Here is a 22611-nt window from a genome sequence, read left to right as displayed (position 1 = left end):
GCGAGAGGTAAATGCAAGGGTAGTGGGTCAGGGATTGGAGATGGTTAAAGAAAATGGAGAAAAGTGGAAGGTGAGCCAGCTGTTGTTAGCTGACAACACTGCACTTGTGGCAGGATCGGAGGAAGGAGGAAGGAAGTTGGTGATGGAGTTTGGGAGAGTGTGTGATAGAAGAAAGCTGAAAATAAATGTGGGTAAAAGTAAGGTGATGAGATGTACATGGGGTGAAAGTGGCAGTAGACTGGAAGTGAGCATTAACCCTTTACCGGTAAAGGTCTTTTTGGGAAACACCTCAGGTAAAGTGGGGTCTGACAGACCCCAAACACAAAAAATACTTCCACTGCGTTTATTGACATAGAAATCAAACATATGTACTTCAACTTATCTTCTTCCATTTACATGCTTGAAAGTGACTATAATTATTAGAAATATTTTTTGATGAAAATTATGAAAAACAAGGTATTGCTGACTTTAGAGGGTACTTGACTGAAAACAGGAAATGTGAAGCGGTTGGTCATCATCATTTTGTAGAGACCAATGCCCCAACCATCTTTAAGGAAAAACAGAGCTACAACAAATGAATAATAAATGTGTTTCAAAAAAACATGAAATCTGAAAAAATCGGAGGTAATTTTTTTTACCCCAAACACAAAAAATACAAAAATATATTTCCACTGCATTTAGTGACATAGAAATCAAAACATATGTATTTCAACTTATCTTCATCTATTTACATGCTTGAAAGTGACTATAATTGTTAGAAATATTTTTTAATTAAAATTACAAAAAAATTATGAAAAGTAAGGTATTGCTGACTTGAGGGTACTTGACTGAAAACAGGAAACGTGAAGTGGTTGGTCATCATCATTTTGTAGAGACCAATGTCCCAACTATCTTAGGAAAAGCAGAGCCACAACAAATGAATAATAAGTGTGTTTCATAAACCATAAAATCTGAAAAAAATTGGAGGTAATTATTTTGACTTTGTGATACTGAAGAATCTAATTGCAGTCATTGCAGATGGGGGTTGAATGTTCCTGACACACTGGTCTTTTGCAGTGTAGGCAATAGTTACCCAGAATAACGACAAACAGATAAAAAAAGAAATGATAATGAACATAAAACTATGATTCCCCAGTCAACACAATTACAATGCATTCCAAATAATATCGTCACCATCGAAAACAAACAAAATTCAAGATATCAGTCATAAAAAATGATAAAAAAGAAGAAATTCTAAGTTACCCACAAGTATAAATGATAAAACATTTATATGACATGAAAAAAACTCAGGTAAAGTGGGGTCTAACAAACCCCACGCTACTCACCCCTAAGGTAAAGTGGGGTCTGACAGGCCCAAAAGTTCTATAAAGCTTATATAGAGCAAGATTCAGGAAAGACCCTATCACCCCCTTAAACTACTCCACTCATCAAGACAGGTATAGGGGAGAACATATCTATATGAAATATATTAGTATATTAAAAGTAAAAAACAAAAAAGCATGGGGTCTGTCTGACCCCACTTTACCTATGAAGGGTTAAGGGAGAGCGGCTGGAGGAAGTGGATAGTTTTAGATACTTGGGTGCAAATGTGGCAGGAAAAGGTGGAGTGAAGGTGGAAGAAGAATGTAGATTGAGAGAAGTGAGTAAATGCCTTGGTGGATTAAAAAGTGTAATGAGGAATAGACATTTGGTAATGGATGCTAAGAGGAGACTGTATGAAGGAGTGATTGTGCCAACAGCACTGTATGGGGCAGAAACATGGAACATAAGAGAGGAAGAGAGAAGGGGTTTGAATGTGTTTGAGATGAGGTGTCTGAGAAGCATGATGGGAGTTACTAGGCTAGATAGAGTGAGAAATGAGGAGGTGAGGAGGAGAACAGGGGTGGAAAGGGAGTTGGGAGATAGGGTTGATGAAAGAATATTAGGATAGTTTGGACACATGGAAAGAATGAGTGAAGAAAGACTAGTAAAAGAGGTGTGGAAGGCAGATGTGGAGGGAGTGAACATGAAGGGACGTCCTAGGATGAGGTGGATGGATGGGGTGAAGGGGGCTTTGGGGAAGAGGGGAATGTCTGTTGAGGAAGGACAGGAGAGGACAGAAAATGGGTGAATGGAGAATGGTTGTATATGGATAATGTTGTGATGCATGAGGTGGAATGGGCAGGGGGGATGGGGGGTGAGGTAGTATGTGTGAGCAAATTCTGACACAGCCCGAAGGGATTTCTCCCCGTCTTCTCCTTTTATGCATGGGGGGGTCGGAGAGGGGGAGTCACTGATTTAATGAAGCGGCCTTGCTGTGGATGTGCTGTGTCTTGCGACACTGCTTGTGACCCAGGGCAGTGGACAAGGTGCAGGGATGACCCGTCATCCAGGAGGTGCTAAGATAAGAGGGAGGATGGAGGGGTGTGGAGTGTATTCAGGAATGGAATGGTTGGGAATGATTTTATGCCTTTTCCTTTTTGGCTACCTCCCTTGTAACAGGGAAAAAGCCTTGGTATATGTATATATGTACTGTACCATCAACAGTAATTATATTAATTGTTTTTAGTTAATATTGGCATATATAGAGTATTTGTGCTATACAGGGGGTCACCGCAATTTGAATTACCGGTATCTCAAATTCAACAGTAGCTAATTTATACCCAACCCTCTAGGTTCGACAGCCAGACTCGACAATTCAACATTCAAATCTCGTGCGCCACCCACCCGGTCGAATTTGTCACCACTCCCAATGCGCCACTCTGTCTCACTCTCGCCCCAGCCATCATCAAGGCAAGCCACGCTCCGCTGTTCCACCTCCACCATGCCGAGCAAATCCAGCTCCGGCCCCACCCCTACAAAACACACTTTCCTGCCTTTCAAAGATAAGCTTGAGCTTATAAGTGTGAGGCAGGTATGGCTCATTTTGCCCTTGTAGCAGAAATGGGTGTCCCGAGATCAACAGTATCAACGATTTGGAAGAACAGGGACAAGTACCACCAGGCCGCTGGATCAACATCTTCCATGACTTCCCTTGTTCTCCATGGCTCAAGGGACTCCCGTCTCGACACGATGGAGGACATGTTGATCAAGTGGATAGAGGACTGGACACAACGCAAGATGCCGGTCAGCATGGGGCTCGTGCAGGCCTCAACATCCACCACCAAAAATGTACTGTACAGCAGCTTAATGTACATACATACATATACCAAGGCTTTTTCCCCCTTACAAGGGAGGTAGCCAAAAAGGGAAAGGCACAAATTCATTTCCACCCATTCCATCCCTGAATACACTCCACACCCCTCCACCCTCCCTCTTATCTGAGCACCTCCTGGATGACGGGCCATCCCTGCACCTTGTCCACTGCCCTGGGTCAGAAGCAGTGTCGCAAAACACAGCATATCCACAGCAAGACCACTTCATTAAATCGGCGACCCCCCCTCTCCGTCCCCCCATTGCATAAAAGGAGAGGACGTGGAGAAATCCCTTAGGGCTGCGTCAAATTTTGCTCACACATACTACCTCACCCCCCATCCCCTTTAATATTACTGATTTAGTCTAAGTGTTTTTTAGAGGTCATAGTGATATTTTGGGGGGTCTGGGCTGGAGGTCGGTCCCTATCCCCCCTAATTACAATGTATTATTATGGGGAAAATTGCATCATGATTCGACAAAACCCAGGTTCAACCGATGATAGACCACCCCATCCCTGTTGAATTGTGGTGAACCCCTGTATTTCATTGTATCTGTAAGTTTTTAAGCATTTGGCCACATCAATATTGAGATTCAAGATGTGATACACTACCAACGATTCAGAGCTCAAAGCAAGCTTCAAGATCTCATGTTTGTTTTTGTTTGTTGTGGAAGACAAATTAATAAAAGTCTGAGGATAGACCCATCTTGAATGTTGAGTAGTAGGAGTAGGACTAAGAATGAATTTTCTTATATAAGTGCATTTTAATCTTACTAAAAAAAATTGAACAATGAGGCTTTTTTTATTATATTTAATATTGTACCATATTTTATCACATCTGCAAGTTTGAAAGTATGTGGCCACATCAATATTAAGATATTGATTAATGTTTCTGAAATGCCCTGGATATGTTGACTTGACAGACAACTTGAACTACAAGGCAGTTCATGGCGTGTTGAAACTTGTGTCGAGTTCTGAGTTGTTGGTTGCGTATCACGTCTTGATTATCTCAACTGATGTGACAAAATAATTTGAAAATTGAAGACATAACAAAATAAAACACATTTATATATGCTAATATCAATTAAAAACAATGAATGTCATTGGAGTTGTTGGCAGTTGTCGGTAATTAGTACAATGGAGTTAGAGGTAAGACTATAGGCTCTAATTCATAATGTAAGGTGCAAGTTGCTAAAATTATTTATAGAGATGTAAAATCATTTAAAGTTAATGTGTTAGGGTCGTGCTAGTTACCAACAACTACCATCAACTCTGTGACTTTATATTTTATAATGTGAATAGTGTGATGAATCGTATATATGGCAGCCAATACTGCACGCAAGAATTTGACTCGTACTGAAGTGGTTAACTAAAAACAATATCATTGTAATTGTTGGCAGTTAGCATTAGTTAGAATGACCAATATGATATGTGTAATAAAAAGGGAAGTGGGGAGATGAGTCAGTTGTTGTTAGCTGATGACATTGTGTTTGTGGCTAGGTCAGAGGGTCTAAGGCAGTTGGTTACAGTGTTTGGGAAGATAGACAATAAGGAGAAGTTGAAAATAAATGTGGGTACATGCAAGGTGATGAAGTGGATAGGAGGAGTAAGGGTGGAGGTAATTTGTTGAGTGTTGGAACCAAATAAATTGCGTAGAGGAATGAAAAGTGGTCATGAGAAATGATATCTGGGGATGGATGCAAAGAGAGGACTGTATTTACCTTATTGTAGTATACAGTAACACCTCCCATAAGTTGGCATAATTAATAGGGCCACAGTCCATGCTGACTTACAAGATCTACTGATTTATGAGTCATAACTATCATAACCCTATTTGTAGCTAAAATAAGTTGTTTCAAATCATTTACCTTGTTTTACTGCTGCAGAAAATACCTTCTTGTGTAATGTAAAAGTGCTTGGAGGCTTAAAAAATATTGAAATGGCACTTTTATTTTATTCAAGCACACTTGAAACACACAAGCATGTGAAATTTCCATGTTTCCATAAAATTACACATATTAAAGAACTTTTTTACATACATATACCAAAGGCTTTTTTCCCCCTTATAAGGGAGGTAGCCAAAAAACAAAGGCATAAAAACCACTCCCACCCATGCCATCCCTATCATACTCCACTCCCCTCCACCCTCTTCCCTCCCTCTCATCTTGGCACCTCCTGGATGACAGGTCATCCCTGCATCTCGCCCACTGCCCAAACTGGAAAATAAACTTTGACATGTAACTTGTAACTTTTACTTGTAATAATTTTGTGCCAATCTGGATTGATATTCAATGCATAAGATTCACAAGATTCACTATTTGAAGCTAAAAAAAAAAAAATGCAAAAGCACCCTAGTGTAGGAGGGGGACACCCCACTCCAACACCCAACCCCTGCCTGGTTACTCCACTGCCTTATATATATATATATATATATATATATATATATATATATATATATATATATATATATACATCCCATTCACATGCCTGAACAGATGAGCACATAAATCTAAAAATGGAGAATGTCATTGCTGTCACTGTACACTGTAGGTCATTTGGCATCACTCACTGTCAGAGATGCTTTTTGGGAGTTCTGGAGATAATTGGTACATCTTTTGGTTTATTCACAACATAAAAGATTACATAGGAATAAGATATGGCTATGGTGGGGGGTAGAGATAAAGTGTGGGGATGTGGTTGATGAAACCTTCAAATCTTTGCCAGAGTTTATTAGTTATTTAGATTTTAAGATCTTAGTATTTCTTGAATTTGCCCTTGGGCAGTGTTTCAAGTTGTGTTACATATATCATATTTACAGCTTTACATTAGATCCTAAAGTCTTACCTCTATGTGCAAACACAAACTCTTGAGAATTAAAAACACATTGTAGTAAACTTTTGAGCTTTCAAGTTAAACTTGTTGAACTTAAATACATGACAAGCTCAATAAACTGCAAAACAATACAATAATTACTCAAACTCCATAATATATCACACATTTCAACAAATGAATTCATTACTAATATGCCAACAATTACAATTTTTTTTTGTAGTTCTACATTCTTAAGATAGGATACAGTAAACAAGACACAACAGATATCTTATCTCTTCCACTTTTAATATGTCTCCTATTTAAATCAAGGGTACAAAATGGTTTCTTAAATGAGGGTTACCAGCACCTATCTATAGATTTTTATATCTCTGGCTTAATGAATTTTATTGGTTATATACATAGCCTCTAGCACATACTAAAATGCGGTAGACTAGATACAGATCACTTATATCCTACTGAAGCTTTCATTACACTTAAATGCATAAAGTCACATACAAAATCTCATATCATGTAGTAAAGGATGAGAAAATGTGAATAAGAGGGGGTAACTATAATCTTTTTTACTACTTGTTCACAATAATGGCATAATTACCATTGTTAAACTTTTACAGATTAAAAAGGTGTACAGGAAGAAAGCCTTGAAATGTCATCCTGATAAAAACCCAGACAACCCAAGTGCAGCGGAAGAGTTTGATCGTCTTAAAAAGATTCTTGAAATCCTCTTGGATCCAGGTGAGTTGTTGAAGCATTTATTTAAACTGTTAACAGGTTGAATGAACTTCTAGTGTGGTTCTTGACAGTGATATTTTTCAGCTATGCGAATATCATCTTGCTGATCAGTCATTTGAACCCTTTAAAAAACAGATTTTTTTTTTTTTTCATAATCTTGACAGATGCTTTTAATAACATCCAATAGCTTCTTATGTCTATCAGCATTTAAAGATAATTTGTTCATGATAGATTGTCTATCAGCATTTAAAGATAATTTGCTCGTGATAGATTGTCTATCAGCATTTAAAGATGATTTGTTCGTGATAGATTGTCTATCAGCATTTAAAGATAATTTGTTTGTGATAGATTGTCATGCTCCAGATGAAAAGTTTTCCATGTGTCCACATCAAAAAGATTAAGAATTGTAATTGATTAGGAGTCACTGGGCTAGTAAACCAAGTTACCTTTAAGAAAAGAATATTGGAAGGTGTCCCTTGAAACTTTTTATAATACCTTTACCACCCTTTTTTGTTTGATATAATATTTGTGAAGATTAATGTAATGGAACCAAACACCCTACATAGTTTACTATATATGCAATATTGTTATCAATCTGAAGATCTTTTTATTAAATTTCCTTTTGTATTATGTATGCCTAACTGTAATATAAAGAAAGGTGCTATAAATATGTAGTTGTAGTTCTCCTCCTGTCATTCCTTTCAAGATTTTCTCTCCCCTAAACCACTCTCTACCCTGTACCTTAACTAAAAAAAAAATGGAGATAGGAGAGACTAGTGAGTCTTTTATTTGTTAAACTAGAACTGACTTACTGACATAGGCATGGTTCATTAAATTCCACGCTACAAGGCCCTCTGTGAGGGGCACTGTCCTAGCCTCCTGATAGGGGGAGTGTGTGACGTTAAAACATAAAAAAAAATTACTTACATGTGGCCCAAGGCCTGTATTTAAACCACATGTAAGTTAACTATCTGTGGTGTACAAGTGTATTGGGTTGGGTCAGGTCAGCCAGTGATGGGGCAATTAGCAACGTCCAAGGGTGGATGTGGGAGATCGTGAGGTTAGGTAGTGCCATCCATGTGGTGTGCAGTGAGGTTGTTGTCATTCCCTAGAGTGTCTGGCAGAGCAGTCTTGTCTCCCTGAGGAACACCATGGCTGAAACAGGGTTTTCCCACAAATTCCTTATAAAGTGTATATTGTGTTGTTGGTGTGAGTGATTGTATACAATACAGTCTTCCATAATGTGGTATGGGGTGAAGTGTTGCATCCTAGACAGTTATCTGTGATGTGGTCACCCACCCTTTTATGGTAGCTTAGGACTGGATGGTGGCTGTATTCCAGTGTGCCCAGTTGGATTCTTCCTTGCAGGGGAGAGAGGATTGAGAGGGATGGATATCAGGGGGTGTGGCATACATCAGTATATTGTCTTTCAGTTTGTTGATGGAGCAGTGAGTGATATGATGATAGATATGCTTCTGGAGACTGGTGTCCGGTGGTTATGGAAGAAGGGAAGCAAGTGTGTGTGATATAGGTATTTGGGTATTATTTTGATGTTTCTTAATGTGTGGGTGTTCTGCCATGTAGTGTAATATGTGGGCTGTGTTTGTGGAGGCTGTGGTGAGTGTTTGTATACCTCTCATATCAAGGTGATCCTTGACTGAGGACTTTCATTTCATGATGTAGATGGTCTGGGTGTTGTATTTGTGCAGCCCATAATTGTCTTTAGGGCTTTGTTTTGTATGGTCTGTGGGGTGTTGTGGTATGTCTCAGTGAAATTAGAGGCCCATGCAGGGCTTGCACAATTCATCACTGAGAGTACACATTGTATACTATAGTGGTTGGGGCTATTTTGATTCTATTTGTAGTGAATCAGGTGTTGAGTGTGAAGGTATGGCTGTAGTATTTCTGCAGCTGTCTGTATTAATGTGTGCATGTAATTGTTATGTTGTCTGTGTAAGAAGATATTTGTATTTCTGAGGTGTAGGGTGTAGGTATATCATGCATGTGTATATTAGAGTATGGGGGATAGGACTGACCCATGTGGTACTCCATTCCTAAAGTTTCTGGCTAGCCATCTTTTGGTCATATTATTCATGTCTGATGTATATTTTGTTTGTGAGATTGTGTCAAATGATGGCATTGAAAGGCTAGTGTTATAAGAAGTGTTCTGTGTTAGGGCTTATCTGAACAGATGCTATCAAAAACTTTGTGTGAAATCTACTAGAAAAGCATTTGTGGAGTGTAGTGGTCTAAAAATGTGTTGTGTTTTGGCAAGGTGAATATGTGGTGTAATGTGTTGTAGTATGAGGCATTCTATGAATTTGGAGGGGGTGCAGAGAAGTGTGATGCTGGAATTGTTGGGCCTTTGTTGGTTTTGTGAAGATTGTGAGGATTTTGCCATGCTTCTATATGTTGGGTATGGTTGGGTATGGTGTTGTGTGAATAGCTGTAGTTAGCAATGTTAGTGAGTGCATGTATGTCACGTGATCCAAGGTGTTTTAGGTGGATGTTACTAATGTTGTCAGGATCACAGATGGATGAGTATTTGAGATTGTGGATTATATGCTTTGTTTGGCTATCTGTGAAGGGTGTGTAATCTGGGTCTGTGGGGAAGTCTTTCTTATATCAGATGATGTGTCAGTTGTCAGGGTGAGGGATGAGATGGCTTGTCTGCAAAATTATTTATGAGTGTGTTTGGTTGTTGGCTGTTTGAGGGTAAGTTGACTGTTGTGATTATTGCTGTGTGAGAACATGTGTTACTGTTTGATAATGCAATGTTTTTGAGTGTCTGTACAGTTTTTTGGTGTTTGTTTCATGATTAAATGTATTGACAAAGGTTTGCCAATTTAGTGTTTTTTTCATATTATTGTTGTCATTCTCTAGACTGCCCAAGCATACCTGCCTCCCTGAGGAATGCCATGGCTGGAATGGAGTTTCCTCACAAATCCCTAATAGAGTGTTGTTGGCATTTATGATTGTCTACAATGCAGTCTTCCATAATGTGCTGTACAGTATGGGGTGAAGTATTGTATCCTGGACAGTTATCTGGGATGCGGTCATCCAGCCTCTTCTGGTAGCTTGGAGGGCTGGATGGTGGTCACACCACCGTCTGGCCAGGTGGACTCTGTCCTTTTGGGAAGAGAGAGGATTCAAAGGGATGGTTATCAGGAGTCTGGAATGCAGCAATGTATTGTCTTTAAGTTTGTAGATGGAGCAGTGAGTGATATGTTTATGGATATGCTTGTGTAAGCTGGTGTCTGGCAGTTGTAGAGGAAGAGAAGGGAGTATTTATGTGCGATATATGTATTTGGGTGTTGTTTTGATGTTTCTTGACATGTCATGTGGGGATGTTCTGCCATGTAGTGTAATGGGTGTGCTGTGATTTTGGACCTGCAGCAAGTGCTTGTGTGCCTTTCATATCAAGGTGATCTTTGACTTTGGGGACTTTTGTTTCATGGTGTAGATAGTCTGTAGGTGTTGTATTTGTGCAGCCTGTAATTGCCTTTAGGTCTTTGTTTTGTTTGGTCTGTAGGGTGTTGTGGTATGTCTTAGTGAGATTAAGGGCCCATGTGGGGCTTGCATAATTCATCACTGAGTGTATGCATTATTTGTATACTGTAGTAATAGTTTCTTTATTTTGTCCAAATGTTGTTCGTGCAGTTGATTTAAGTGCGTTATGCCTATGTGTACATTTTGTCCTTATGTTTATGATGTGTTGTTTGAGTGACATGGATGTCATATGTTACACCAAGAGTCATGGGTTTATGTGTGTGTAGTATGAAAATCTGATGTGAAGTTTGGTTTGTGTGATTTTCTGTTGCCTCTGGGGATGCATTTCTTGTCTGGATTTTGTATGGTTGTGTTGAAGGTGTGCACAGTAGTGTCTATGTGATTGGTGTACTGTTCAGTATCTTGAAGTGTTGTTCTGTCTCTGGTGAAAGATTCCTAGTTTGTTCTCTTGTAATTGGCATATTTGTGTCTGGCCAACTGGGTTGTAGCATGTTTTAGTGGTAAAGATGATTGGAAGGTAGTTGGATCCAAGGGCTCCAACCACTTTCCAATAAGTTGTTTGGGTTAGGCAGGGGGAACAGAAGGTGATGTCAGGAGAGGAGAGGGTGTAGGGGGCATGACGGGGATATGTGTATGATCATGGGTGTTGTTCACGATAGTCAGTGAGTCAAGTTGTGACTACAAATCAAACCCTCTGTCTATGTCAGGGTTGTTGACATACCAGGATGACAATTTTGCATTGAAGTCATCACCTAGGATATGGTTGGGGATGGTGGTGAGTTGGTTGAGGTTAGGCCAAAAGTTGTTTAGAACTGTGGGGGATGATTAGGGTGTACATGCTAACTAGTGTAATTGTGGATTTGTTACCTGTTCAGATTTTGATTGATTGGGTTTTGGTGGTGTTGTCTGTGGGAAGAAGGAGGGATTTAGTGATGGTGCTTGTATCCAAAAAACAGATGGATTGAAGGATTAGGGTGACATGTCCACCACCACCATTGCTGTCAATCTGATCTTTTCTGATGGTGGTGAAATTATGAAATTAGGGTATTTTTTGTGAGTGTCATAGTTTTGTTTCTTGTATGATGGCAAATTCTATGTTGTGTTGTTTGAGTTCATGCTTTTTGTGTTGATGCCATTAATGTTATATTGTAAGATGTTGTGTGTCCTTCAGTGTTCTTCACATGTTGTAGGTTACTATATGGAGTTGGGATATAGGTGGGGGAGGATTAGGATCAGAAATAGAAGGAAGAAGCGGAGTGGTTGGGGATGAGGGTGGGGGGAAAGGGAGTGGCAAGTTTGGGTAAGGATGTAGGCTCAGGGTGGCTATGGGTGGTCAGGTGGTACAGGCTCAGGTGTTTGTGTAGTATTTTATGTCAGCAAATGGTGTGCAAGTGAGGTGTACCCAGTTTTGGCTTAAATTGCGTTGAACTGAGCCCTTTGACAACTCGAGGTGATGAGTTTGAAGCATGTTGGATATGTGTAGTTTGTGATGGGTCCAGGGATGCCCTCTACATCTCCAGCTAATAGTAGAAAAAGAATGATCGCCAGAGAAACCTCTCAGTGCAGAAAAAATGTGAATGTGGATTATTGTATAAGAGTTGTGATACTTGCTCAGGTAACCGAAGCTGCTCTTGGGGTTAGGGGGTTGATCCTATGATGTAGATAGAAGCCACCACACCAGGACCTGCAATGAGGTGAGGTTAGGTAGCACCATCCATGTGACTGAGCCATCCTTGTGGTGTGCAGTGAGGTGAGGTTAGATTGCATTGTTGTTGTTGTTGTTGTTGTTGTCGTTCCCTAGACTGTCTGTCCGAGCAGTCCCATCTCCCCAAGGAATGCCATAGCCGAAACTGGGTTTTCCCACAAATCCTTTATAGAGCGTATGTGGCTGCATCAAAATAATGAACAGATAGACAAAATTACAAGTAAACAGGGAGCTCATGTAATATCCAAGGATAGAAATATTGAATCTAAGTGAAACTATGTGAATTTTCCATTCATCTGTAGCTTTGCATATATTCTCTTGATTATCCATTTTTGTGATGTAATTGAAAATTACTGTTTACAAATACATGAACCATATTTGATTATGCATTTTCAGCATGGTTCTGAGCAATCAACAAAACAGACACTTTACAATTACAAAGTTTACCAAATACAGCACTGAGAGTAATATTAAGATATACCAAACCACCCCAATAAAACACTTGTGCACAGAATCTCCTCCTCATAGGATATCATATAAAAATGTTAGGCACACAGTTCTATAATAGAGTCCTTAGCCCCACTCACCCATCTTACTATATTACACAAATACAACACCTACAGACCATTTACACCATGAAACAAAAGTCCTCAAAGTCAAGGTCCACCTGGACATGAGAGGCACACAAACACTTTCCGCAGTCACCACAAACACATCACACACCGCTACACTACATAGCAGAACACCCACACACACCAAGAAGCATTAAAACAACAACCAAAGACCTTTATCACGCACAGATACTCTCTTCTCTTCCTCCACAACCACCAAATACCAGCCTCCGGAAACATATTCATAATCATATTACTCACCGCTCCATTAACACACTGAAAGATAACACACTGCTGCATGCCAGACCCCCTGATATCCACCCTTCTGAATCCTCTCTCCCACGAAAGGACAGAGTCCACTTGGCCAGACTGCGGTGCGGCCACCACCCAGCACTTCTAAGCTACCAGAAGAGGCTGGATGACTGCATTGTGGACAGCTGCCCAGGATGTAACACTTCACCCCATACCATACAACACATAATGGAAGACTGCATTATACACAATCATGCACGCAAACAACACAACATACACTCTATAAAGGATTTGTGGGAAAACCCAGTTTTGGCTGTGGCATTCCTTGGGGAGACGGGACTGCTCGGACAGACAGTCTAGGGAACGACAACAACAACAACAACAACAACACAAGCACAACCAACTGAATTTAAAAAAACACTAGTGGCTTACTACTCAAACATGCACAGCAACCTACCACCTGTACCACTCCATATATCCACACACTAAATTAGAGGCTAATATCTCAGACCAGCACAATAGTGAAATTATGTGAAAGGATTGTGAAAGATCAATAGATCAAATATCTTGAAGAGGTGAACATTCTTAGAGAGTCATTTTGGCTTTAGATCTGGAAGGTCATGCATGTTGCACCTTTTAAGCTTTTACTCAAGAGTGATTGATGAGCTGCAAGAGAGAAAGGGGTGGGTGGACTGTGGGTACTTCAGCCTAGAAGCCATTTGATTAAGTATATCACAGTTGATTTATATGGAAATTGGAGCACATTAGAGGATTGAGAGGTAAACTACTAGAATGGATGAAAGATTTTCTGAAGGAAAGATACATGAGGACAGCAATAAAGGATGAGATGTCAAAATGGTAAGCAGTAATGAGCGTAGTTCCACAAGATTCAGTGCTTGCACCAATAATGTATCTTGTCTATGTCAATGACATGATGGAAGAAACAAGCTATGCCAATATGTCTGCAGATGATGCAAAAATCATGAGAAGAGTGAAAAATGAGAAGGACAGTAGACTATTATAAAAAGATCTAGATTATTTATGCATGGAGCCAAGAAGAGGAAATGAAGTTCAATATAAAAAAAATGCAAAGTATTGGAAATGGGCAATAGTGACAAAAGACCATCCTTAAAATATTCCTTGGGAAGTGAACCCATTACAAAAGCAAAAGATGAGAAAATTTGGGAGTGTTCATAAAAGACAACCTGTCATCTGACAAACATGTCAGCATGATTGTGGGAAAGACATACTGACTTTTGCAGAAGATTAAAATGACATTTCACTATATGGTTGAAGAGAAGAAAAACTCATTGAAACTCTGATCTGTCAAGACTGGAATATGCATCAGTAGTATGGTCCCCATACAGAGTGAAGAATGCAAATAAGATTAAGAGAATACAAAGGGCAGCAACCAAACTGGTCTTCATCATCCTAGCAGATAAATCATATCGGGAAAGACTAAAAGCACTGGGTCTACCAACTTTAAAAGATTGAAAAGAAAGAGGTGATGCAATTACAGTATTCAGGTCACTAAAGGGGATATATTGCATTGACAAAAGATATCTGATTAAAGATGAGAGGGCTTTAAGAAGTCATGGTAACAAATTGAGAAACATCACATGTCGAAAGGATGTGAAGAAATACAATTTTTCATATAGATGCATAAGTACATGGAATAGCTTAGAAGGTGATATAGCTCAAGCTCAAACAATACATGAATTGAAATCTAAATATAATAATTGGAAATCAAGGATATAAATTAACTTGGAACTGTACATGAATTTGAGGTTAGGTATAGTAAAGAATTAGAGAATAGGAGATGGGACCCAACAAATATTGCTTTTTTCCTGTATACTACAATTAGTTAAATACAAAAACACATACACACCCAGATCACTAAACAAGCTCTTCGATCGAACTGAGTACACCACCAAAGCTGCCCAGACATCAAGGTGAGGAGCCTATGCCTGGAGGTATGTAGCTGTAGCTGAAGCCATCACCATTGCCTTATGTGCTTGGACTGTTTGGGCAGGTAACATTCACCATTGAGAATTAGAGAAGTGCAGGATTTGAACCCTCAACTAATTGAATGTACATACATACATATACTAAGGCCTTCCCCCTTACAAGGGAGGTAGCCAAAAAGGGAAAGGCATAAAATCATTCCCACCCATTTCATCCCTGAATACACTCCACACCCCTCCACCCTCCCTCTTATCTGAGCACCTCCTGGATGACGGGTCATCCCTGCACCCTGCCCACTGCCCTGGGTCAGAAGCAGTGTCGCTAGACACAGTACATCCACAGCAAGGCCGCTTCATTAAATCGGCGACCCCCCCCTCTCCGTCCCCCCTTGCATAAAAGGAGAGGACGGGGAGAAATCCCTTCGGGCTGCGTCAACTTTTGCTCACACATACTACCTCACCCCCCACCCCCCCTGCCCATTCCACCTCATGCAATCACAACATCATCCATATACAACCATTCTCCATTCACTCCTGTCTTCTGTCCTCTCCCGTCCTTCCTCATCAGACATTCCCCTCTTCCCCAAAGCCCCCTTCACCCCATCCATCCACCTCATCCTAGGACGTCCCCTCATGTTCACTCCCCCCACATCTGCCTTCCATATCTCTTTTACTAGTCTTTCTTCACTCATTCTTTCCATGTGTCCAAACCATCCTAATACTCTTTCATCAACCCTATCTCCCAGCTCCTTTTCCACCCCTGTTCTCCTCCTCACCTCCTCATTTCTCACTCTATCTAGCCTAGTAAGCCCCACCATACTTCTCAGACACCTCATCTCAAACACATTCAAACTCCTTCTCTCTTCCTCTCTTATGTTCCATGTTTCTGCCCCATACAGTGCTGTTGGCACAATCACTCCTTCATATAGTCTCCTCTTTGCATCCATTCCCAAATGTCTATTCCTCATTACACTCTTTAATCCACCAAGGCATTTACTCGCTTCTCTCAATCTACATTCTACCTCCACCTTCACTCCACCTTTTCCTGCCACATTTGCACCCAAGTATCTAAAACTATCCACTTCTTCCAGTCGCTCTCCCTTAATGCTCACTTCCAGTCTACTGCCACTTTCACCCCTTGTACATCTCATCACCTTACTTTTGCCCACATTTATCTTTAGCTTTCTTCCATCACATACTCTCCCAAACTCTGCCACCAACTTCCTCAATCCCTCCTCCGATCCTGCCACAAGCACAGTGTCGTCCGCAAACAACAGCTGGCTGACCTCCCACTTTTCTCCATTTTCTTTTACCATCTCCAATCCCTTTCCCACTACCCTTGCATTTACTTCTCGCACCACCCCATCCATGTATAAGTTGAACAGCCAGGGCGACATAACGCATCCTTGACGAAGTCCCACCTTTACCTCGAACCACTCACTCTCTCCATTTCCAATCCTGACACAAGCTCTACTACTCTCATAAAAACTCTTGAAAGCTCCCAAAAGCTTTCCTCCTATCCCGTATATCTGCATAACCTCCCACAGTGCCTTTCTGTCTACCCTATCATAAGCCTTTTCCAGATTCATAAAAGCCCAAAAAACATCCTTCCCCTTTCCTATAGCTTTCTCACATATCTGTCTTACCACAAAGATCTGATCTACACAACTTCTACCTGTCCTAAATCCACACTGTTCCTCACCAATTACTCCTTCTGTTCCTCTCCTAATCCTCTCAATCAAGATCCTCCCATAAGCCTTCCCAACTACACTTAACCCCTTCCATACGGTGCCGCATACGTAGGCGGCATGAGGAGCAAGTGGATACGCGAGGCTGCCATATCGGCGTCTTGATTATATTTATTGTAGTTGCCCCTGTGTAATGACATACTCTCTAAACTGTCATCACATTTTCTATTGTTATCAAAATTCACGGGTGAAAGAGAGAACGATCGATATAAGCAGTGACTATATTTTATGATGCGAGTATTATTACGACACATCGTACGTCTGGCAGCTAATGCTGCCCGCGAGATTTTGGACCGTACTGAAGAGGTTAACAAGCTAATCCCTCTGAAACTACTACATTCACACTTGTCCCCTTTTCCCTTGTAAAGAGGAACTATACAGACACTCCTCCAGTCCTCCGGCACTCTACCCTCTCTCCAGCAAACATTAAATAACCTAACCAACCAGTCCACCATCACTGTACCTCCCTTTTTCAGACATTCTGCATGGCATCCATCCAGACCAGGTGCCTTACCTGCTTTCATCATCTTTACAACTGCCTTCACCTCATCCTTCCTTATTTCTCCTCCATTCTCCTCACTCATCACTCTCATTTTCCTCGCATTTCCCACTGCAGCTATCTTTCCTTCCCTATCCTTCACATTTAGCAACTCCCTAAAATATTCTGCCCATCTTCCCCTTACTGCCTTCTTTTCCATTATTATCTCTCCATCTGCACCTTTTACCTTTTCTTCTCTACTTGATTCGCCTCCTCTTCCTCTCTTAATTTCTTTCCAAAACATCTTTTTATTACTTTCAAAATTTTCTGACATACTCTTACCCCATTTCACATCTGCTCTCCTCTTTGCAACCTTTACCTTTTGCTTTACTTCTCTTTTCTTTTCTTTGTACGTCTCATATGACTCCCTCGTCCTATTTTATAACCAATCTGTGAAAGCTCGCTTCTTCTCTTCTGCAACCTTCTTTGTTTCCTCATCCCACCATTCACTACCCTTTCTTCTATTTCCCCCTGTCCTTCTTGTTCCACACACCATCCTTGCACACTTTATGACTCCCTCCTTGAACCATCCCCATTCCTCCTCCACACCCAGCTCTACTCTATCCTTTACTCCCTCCCACTCCTCCTTCAGCTTCTTTCCGTACTCCTTCTCCTTTTCCTTTTCATTCAAAGAGTTCACTCTAAGAACCTCCCTACCTTTTGTCCCTTTCCTCTTTTTCCATCTATCCTCCACTCTCAACTTACCTTCCACCAAAAAATGATCTGATATTCCCCCACTACCCCCCTTAGGATATGTACATCCTTAACTCTTCCTATCATAATCCTATTTACCACTACATAATCCATTAGCGCTCTACCACCCTTCCCTCCACCACCCTCTCCCATGTGCACCTATGCTTGACTTTCTTCCGAAACACTGTATTTGCTATCATCAACTCTCTTTCTAGACACATTTCCACCATCAACTCTCCACTACGATTCTTTCCTGGAACTCCACATTTCCCAACCACTCCATTGATTGGACCATTTCCTACCATAGCATTAAGGTCTCCCAGTACTATTACATTGACATTTCTTCCTAAACCCTCTATGCACTCATTTAAATCTATCCAAAAGGCCTCCCTTTCTTCTACACTCTTCTCACTGCCAGGCCCATATGCACTTACAAAGACCCACATCTCCTTTCCCAGTTTCACCTTCATCCACATTATCCTTGAGGAAACCTCCTTCCACTCCACTACCTGTTTACCTATCTCTTCACTTACTAGAATAGCCACCCCTTCCCTCCCTCGCCCTCTCTTCACTCCTGATAACCTCCCACTTACACTCCCAAACTTACACTCACCCTTCCCTTTCAACTTAGTTTCACTCAAAGCCAACTCACCCATCTTTCTTCTCACAAACATACTACCTATTTCTTCCCTTTTACTCTCATCTGTACCACATCCACACACATTAAAAGACCCAAACCTTAGGGTGCTGGTCCGAGAACTTCCAGACCCTCTTATGACTTCTCTTTTTTTTTTAGGAAAGTCCCCTGTAGGGCTACCAGGAGAAGGATACCTAGTCCCAATCCCCGTCCCTTTCTTCTCGCCTCTTACGATCCAAGTGGGAATACTTGGTGGCAGTATTCTTTTCCCCCACCACAGGGAATTCCCCCATCACAGAAAAAGAATACTCAGAGAAATGGTACAGGACAGCAACAAGGGGTTGGGGGACAGCATAACGGAGGGACAGTCGTAGTATAAAAGTGTCATCATTTCTCTATGACCAGAGTTTTCCTCTATCATAGACAAAATGATGTGTGGCTCTGGTCCGTAGGGGCACCCCATATAGACCCTAAAGTATCAACTGCATGCTACTTTGCCACAATAACAAGCAGCCAATACCCCAGATGGGGCTAATTGAATGTAAGACCAGTATACTTCTGATTACACCCTAAATGCACTTACATCAGCCTTACAGAAAATTACCTCATTAGAGTACTAAGAACCACACTAGGGCACCATTCAACATTAAGACAGTACCAACAGAGAATAAGTCTGGCCACAGAATCAAACTGCCAGAGATGCAACCGACATACCCAAAAACTAAACACCTCATCTTATAGTGCCCCACATAAATAATCCCTGCACAACAACATAATATTTCTTCCCTATGGGCCTATCCAGTGGCCAATGCCTACAGGAGAGGCCTGGGGCAATAGATAGGTAGATTCATCATGTAATATTTTCAGCAGTTGATTCTTTACCATCACTGTTTATCATAGTATTGCATTTCAGGAGCACGATCAGCATATGATAAGTTACTGAAGGCACGTAAAGCAGCAGCAATCAGAGCTCGAGAAACTGATGCCAAGACACAAAAGCTACGCAGCAAATTAGAGGAGAGAGAAAAATTAGCAAAAGCACAGCCACAAATATCTGAAGAAGAGAGGTAATGTTGTTACTACTTCTAATTCTCTTTTTGGTAATACAGGTCGAAACTCCCAAACTTGGCAGTCTAAGACCCAGCAACACCTAAAACTCAGCTATAATTACATGCCTTCTAAAACCCGGCAGAACACCCAAAACACAGCATCATATTTCCTGGTATGGCCACTTAGTGCCACCATGATTGTTTCCCACTACCAGTTTAGGTATGGTGGTTTGTGACAGTACTGTGGTGTGGAGTCCATTGTTATTTCATGTATCTGCAGTATCTCTATAGCCCTATTATTGCTATTATGGCTCCCAAACATCAAGAAACACCTATTTTCTAGAAGTTAGAGAATTCTATTACTTGGCTCGGTACTGGTCGCGAGGGTACTGAGTTTGGGAGCTTCAACCTGTACTTTATATATGTGAGTGAATATGGGTAGAGGTAAAGCTATAAGAAATATAATGAATGTTGATCATGGCAGATTGAATGTAAGTGTGAAGAGTAAGATGTCTAGAGTGGAGGTAAGTTACATAGTTAAGGAAGCTGATAAATTTCTGGATGGAATGAAAATGATGAGTAGAAATTATGATGATAATATATATTCTCTTGCAGGAAGTAAAGTTACTGTTATTTGCTTACTCTTTTCTGTTTTGGTAAATACATACATACATATACCAAGGCTTTTTCCCCCTTACAAGGGAGGTTGCCAAAAAAGGGAAAGGCATAAAATCATTTCCACCCATTCCATCCCTGAATACACTCCACACCCCTCCACCCTCCCTCTTATCTGAGCACCTCCTGGATGACAGGTCATCCCTGCACTTTGTCCACTGCCCTGGGTCAGAAGCAGTGTTGCAAGACACAGCACAGGTCGACTGTACCAATACAGAATTGGCAGCCACAGAATCAAACTGCTCTAGATGCAATCATCATGTAGAGAACACTGACCCCCTTATCCTGCACTGCCCCACACCCTTTGTGAACATTTCGCCCATGGACGTTTGGGCCAGCATTCTCAACCTTTCCCAGTGTTCATCCCCCCCTTCTCCTGCTCCTCTCCTCCCCCTCCTCCTCCTCTTCCTCCTCCTCTTCCTTCCCCCCCTTCTTCTTTTCTCTCCCCATTCCCTCCTTTCCCCTTATTTAATCTCAAGCATATGTATCTCAACTTGTACTTGAAAAAGCTGTAATAAGCGAAACGTCGTACAAATAAAGGCTCCGTCCTCATATGGTGTTTAACTCGTCAGTCTTGTCGGCAACTGCCACTTTCATGAAAACACAATATTTTTTCCTTGAGTGACCTTTGGACCTGTCTCGTGGCTGGTGCCGGTTACTTGGGAGCTGTGAGTTACCTGTAAGAGGGGCATGAAACAGATGATTGATTAATTGATGAGGAATCTTGTGTGAAGGCAGAAAATTAAGGTTGTTCAAGTTGACCACAACAGCTTATGTAGATGTATAGTTCTAGTCAAAATTGCCATTGTAAAGCCATTATTTATTTTAGATAAACTGTAAATCATTGCTTTGATCAAGAGGGGAATGTCTGTTGAGCAAAGGAGGGAGAATGCAAGGGATAGGGGTGAGTGGAGGATGGTTGTGTATGGATGATATTTTGGTGCAGCTCAAAGGGATTTCTCCTCATTTTCTCTAATTTCCCCCATGAGAGGATGGGGAGGGGGGTCTCTGTGTAAGTGAAGCAGCCCTGCTGTAGATGTACTATGTCTTACTGCATTGCTTTCTGACCTGGGCAGTGGATAGGAGATGGGAATTACCCTTCATCCACAAGGAGTGAAGATAAGAGGGAAACAAGGGTGGTGGATGGGAGTGGAATGAGTGGGAGTAGGTGCATGCCATTGACTTGGCTACCTCCCTTATAAGAGAGAAGAAGCCCTTGGTATATAAATAATTAGAAATAGTAAGTCATTGCAAGCAACAAAAACTAATTATGAGAATAATATAAAGACTTTCAAATATAAATATTATGGGAGGTGCTAAGATGAGAGAGAGGGTGGAGGGATGTGGAGTGTATTTAGGGATGGAATGGGTGGGAATGATTTTATGCCTTTTTCCTTTTGGCTACCTCCCATGTAAGGGAGAAAAAGCCTTGGTATATGTATGTATGTATGTACTTCATCAGATCAAGCCCCTAAGTCTGGGCACTCATAAATTTGCTTGAAGACTTAACAGTATAGTTAGACCCAGTATTTTATCTTATTTCTTATTTTTTCCATTATTTGGATAACAGATTGCGTAGAGAACTCAAACGTTTAGAGGAGGAAGGGGAGCGCCTCATTGAGGAAGAGTTGAAAAGAGTCAATAATGAAGTCAAGGATGAACTAAGAAGAGGTAAGTAAAATTAGTTCTTTTCTTGTTAGCATAGATGATATTTTGCAATATATAGTGTAGTGCACAGCCAAAGGAGAAACTGGGTTATATTAAGGTTCCTAGTCTTCTTAATATTAACCTAATTGTAGTACACAGGAAGAGTTCTGGTCATGGGTCCTGTCTCTTATTCTCCATTCATCATACTTAGGTTCAGATTTAATGTCCCAACTAGGGCAATATGATCTAGATTATTCCAGGAGTTTAAACATTTATATGAAAAACTGCATTTTTTTTACATCTTTCTGGTTTTTAGTTCAGTTACCCCCCAGTATTCTTGAGGGCTAGGTTCCAAGACCCCTTGCAAATAGCGAAATATTGTGGTATTTACTTAATTGTAGTATACGGGAAGGGAGCTGTGCTCATATGTCCTGTCTCTTATTCTCTGTTCAGAATATCTAGCTTTAACCTGTACATCATTGGGCAAATGGTGTGTATAAACCCCCCCCCTCTAGTAAATGGTGTATATAAACCCCCCTAGCATTTTTTTTTTTTTTTTTTTTTTTTTTTTTTTTTTTTTTTTTTTTTTTTAATCGACTCAAAATTATGTAAAGCCAACAAATCTTGCTTATTTTGATGCACCATAACCTAGAAGTGGAGATTTTGTTGAGATATGTGTGTGAAAGCTTTGTAGAAAACCCGTAGACTTTCGTTCGCTCCTCGCTCGAGTTGAACGAGAACATCCTTCGTATTTTTCGGGGAAGCTTCGTTAGAATTTCGAAGAGTGAAGGAATTTGACATTTATGATGTTTCAAGTCAATGTACAGTCGCCCATAATAGTCTGACATT

The 22611-nt window shown here is 40.7% G+C and overlaps 1 protein-coding gene across 2 annotated transcripts in view; it reads left to right on the top strand.

Annotated features, from left to right (window-relative positions):
• The window catches only part of LOC143022405 (dnaJ homolog subfamily C member 17-like), a 60258-nt gene that overhangs the window by 15614 nt on the left and 22033 nt on the right, over positions 1–22611 (top strand). For both annotated transcript variants that reach the window (XM_076180575.1, XM_076180574.1), the window contains 3 exons: positions 6616–6736; positions 19305–19458; positions 21686–21786. In XM_076180575.1, coding sequence (XP_076036690.1) covers positions 6616–6736; positions 19305–19458; positions 21686–21786 — 376 coding nt within the window. The remainder of the gene's footprint in view (positions 1–6615; positions 6737–19304; positions 19459–21685; positions 21787–22611) is intronic.

This window comes from Oratosquilla oratoria, chromosome 44 (genome assembly GCF_046742065.1).
Source record: "Oratosquilla oratoria isolate Oo_2021 chromosome 44, ASM4674206v1, whole genome shotgun sequence".
Taxonomy (NCBI): domain Eukaryota; kingdom Metazoa; phylum Arthropoda; class Malacostraca; order Stomatopoda; family Squillidae; genus Oratosquilla; species Oratosquilla oratoria.
Note: the sequence above shows the minus strand (reverse complement) of the source record. Positions and strands in the feature narration are given on the sequence as shown.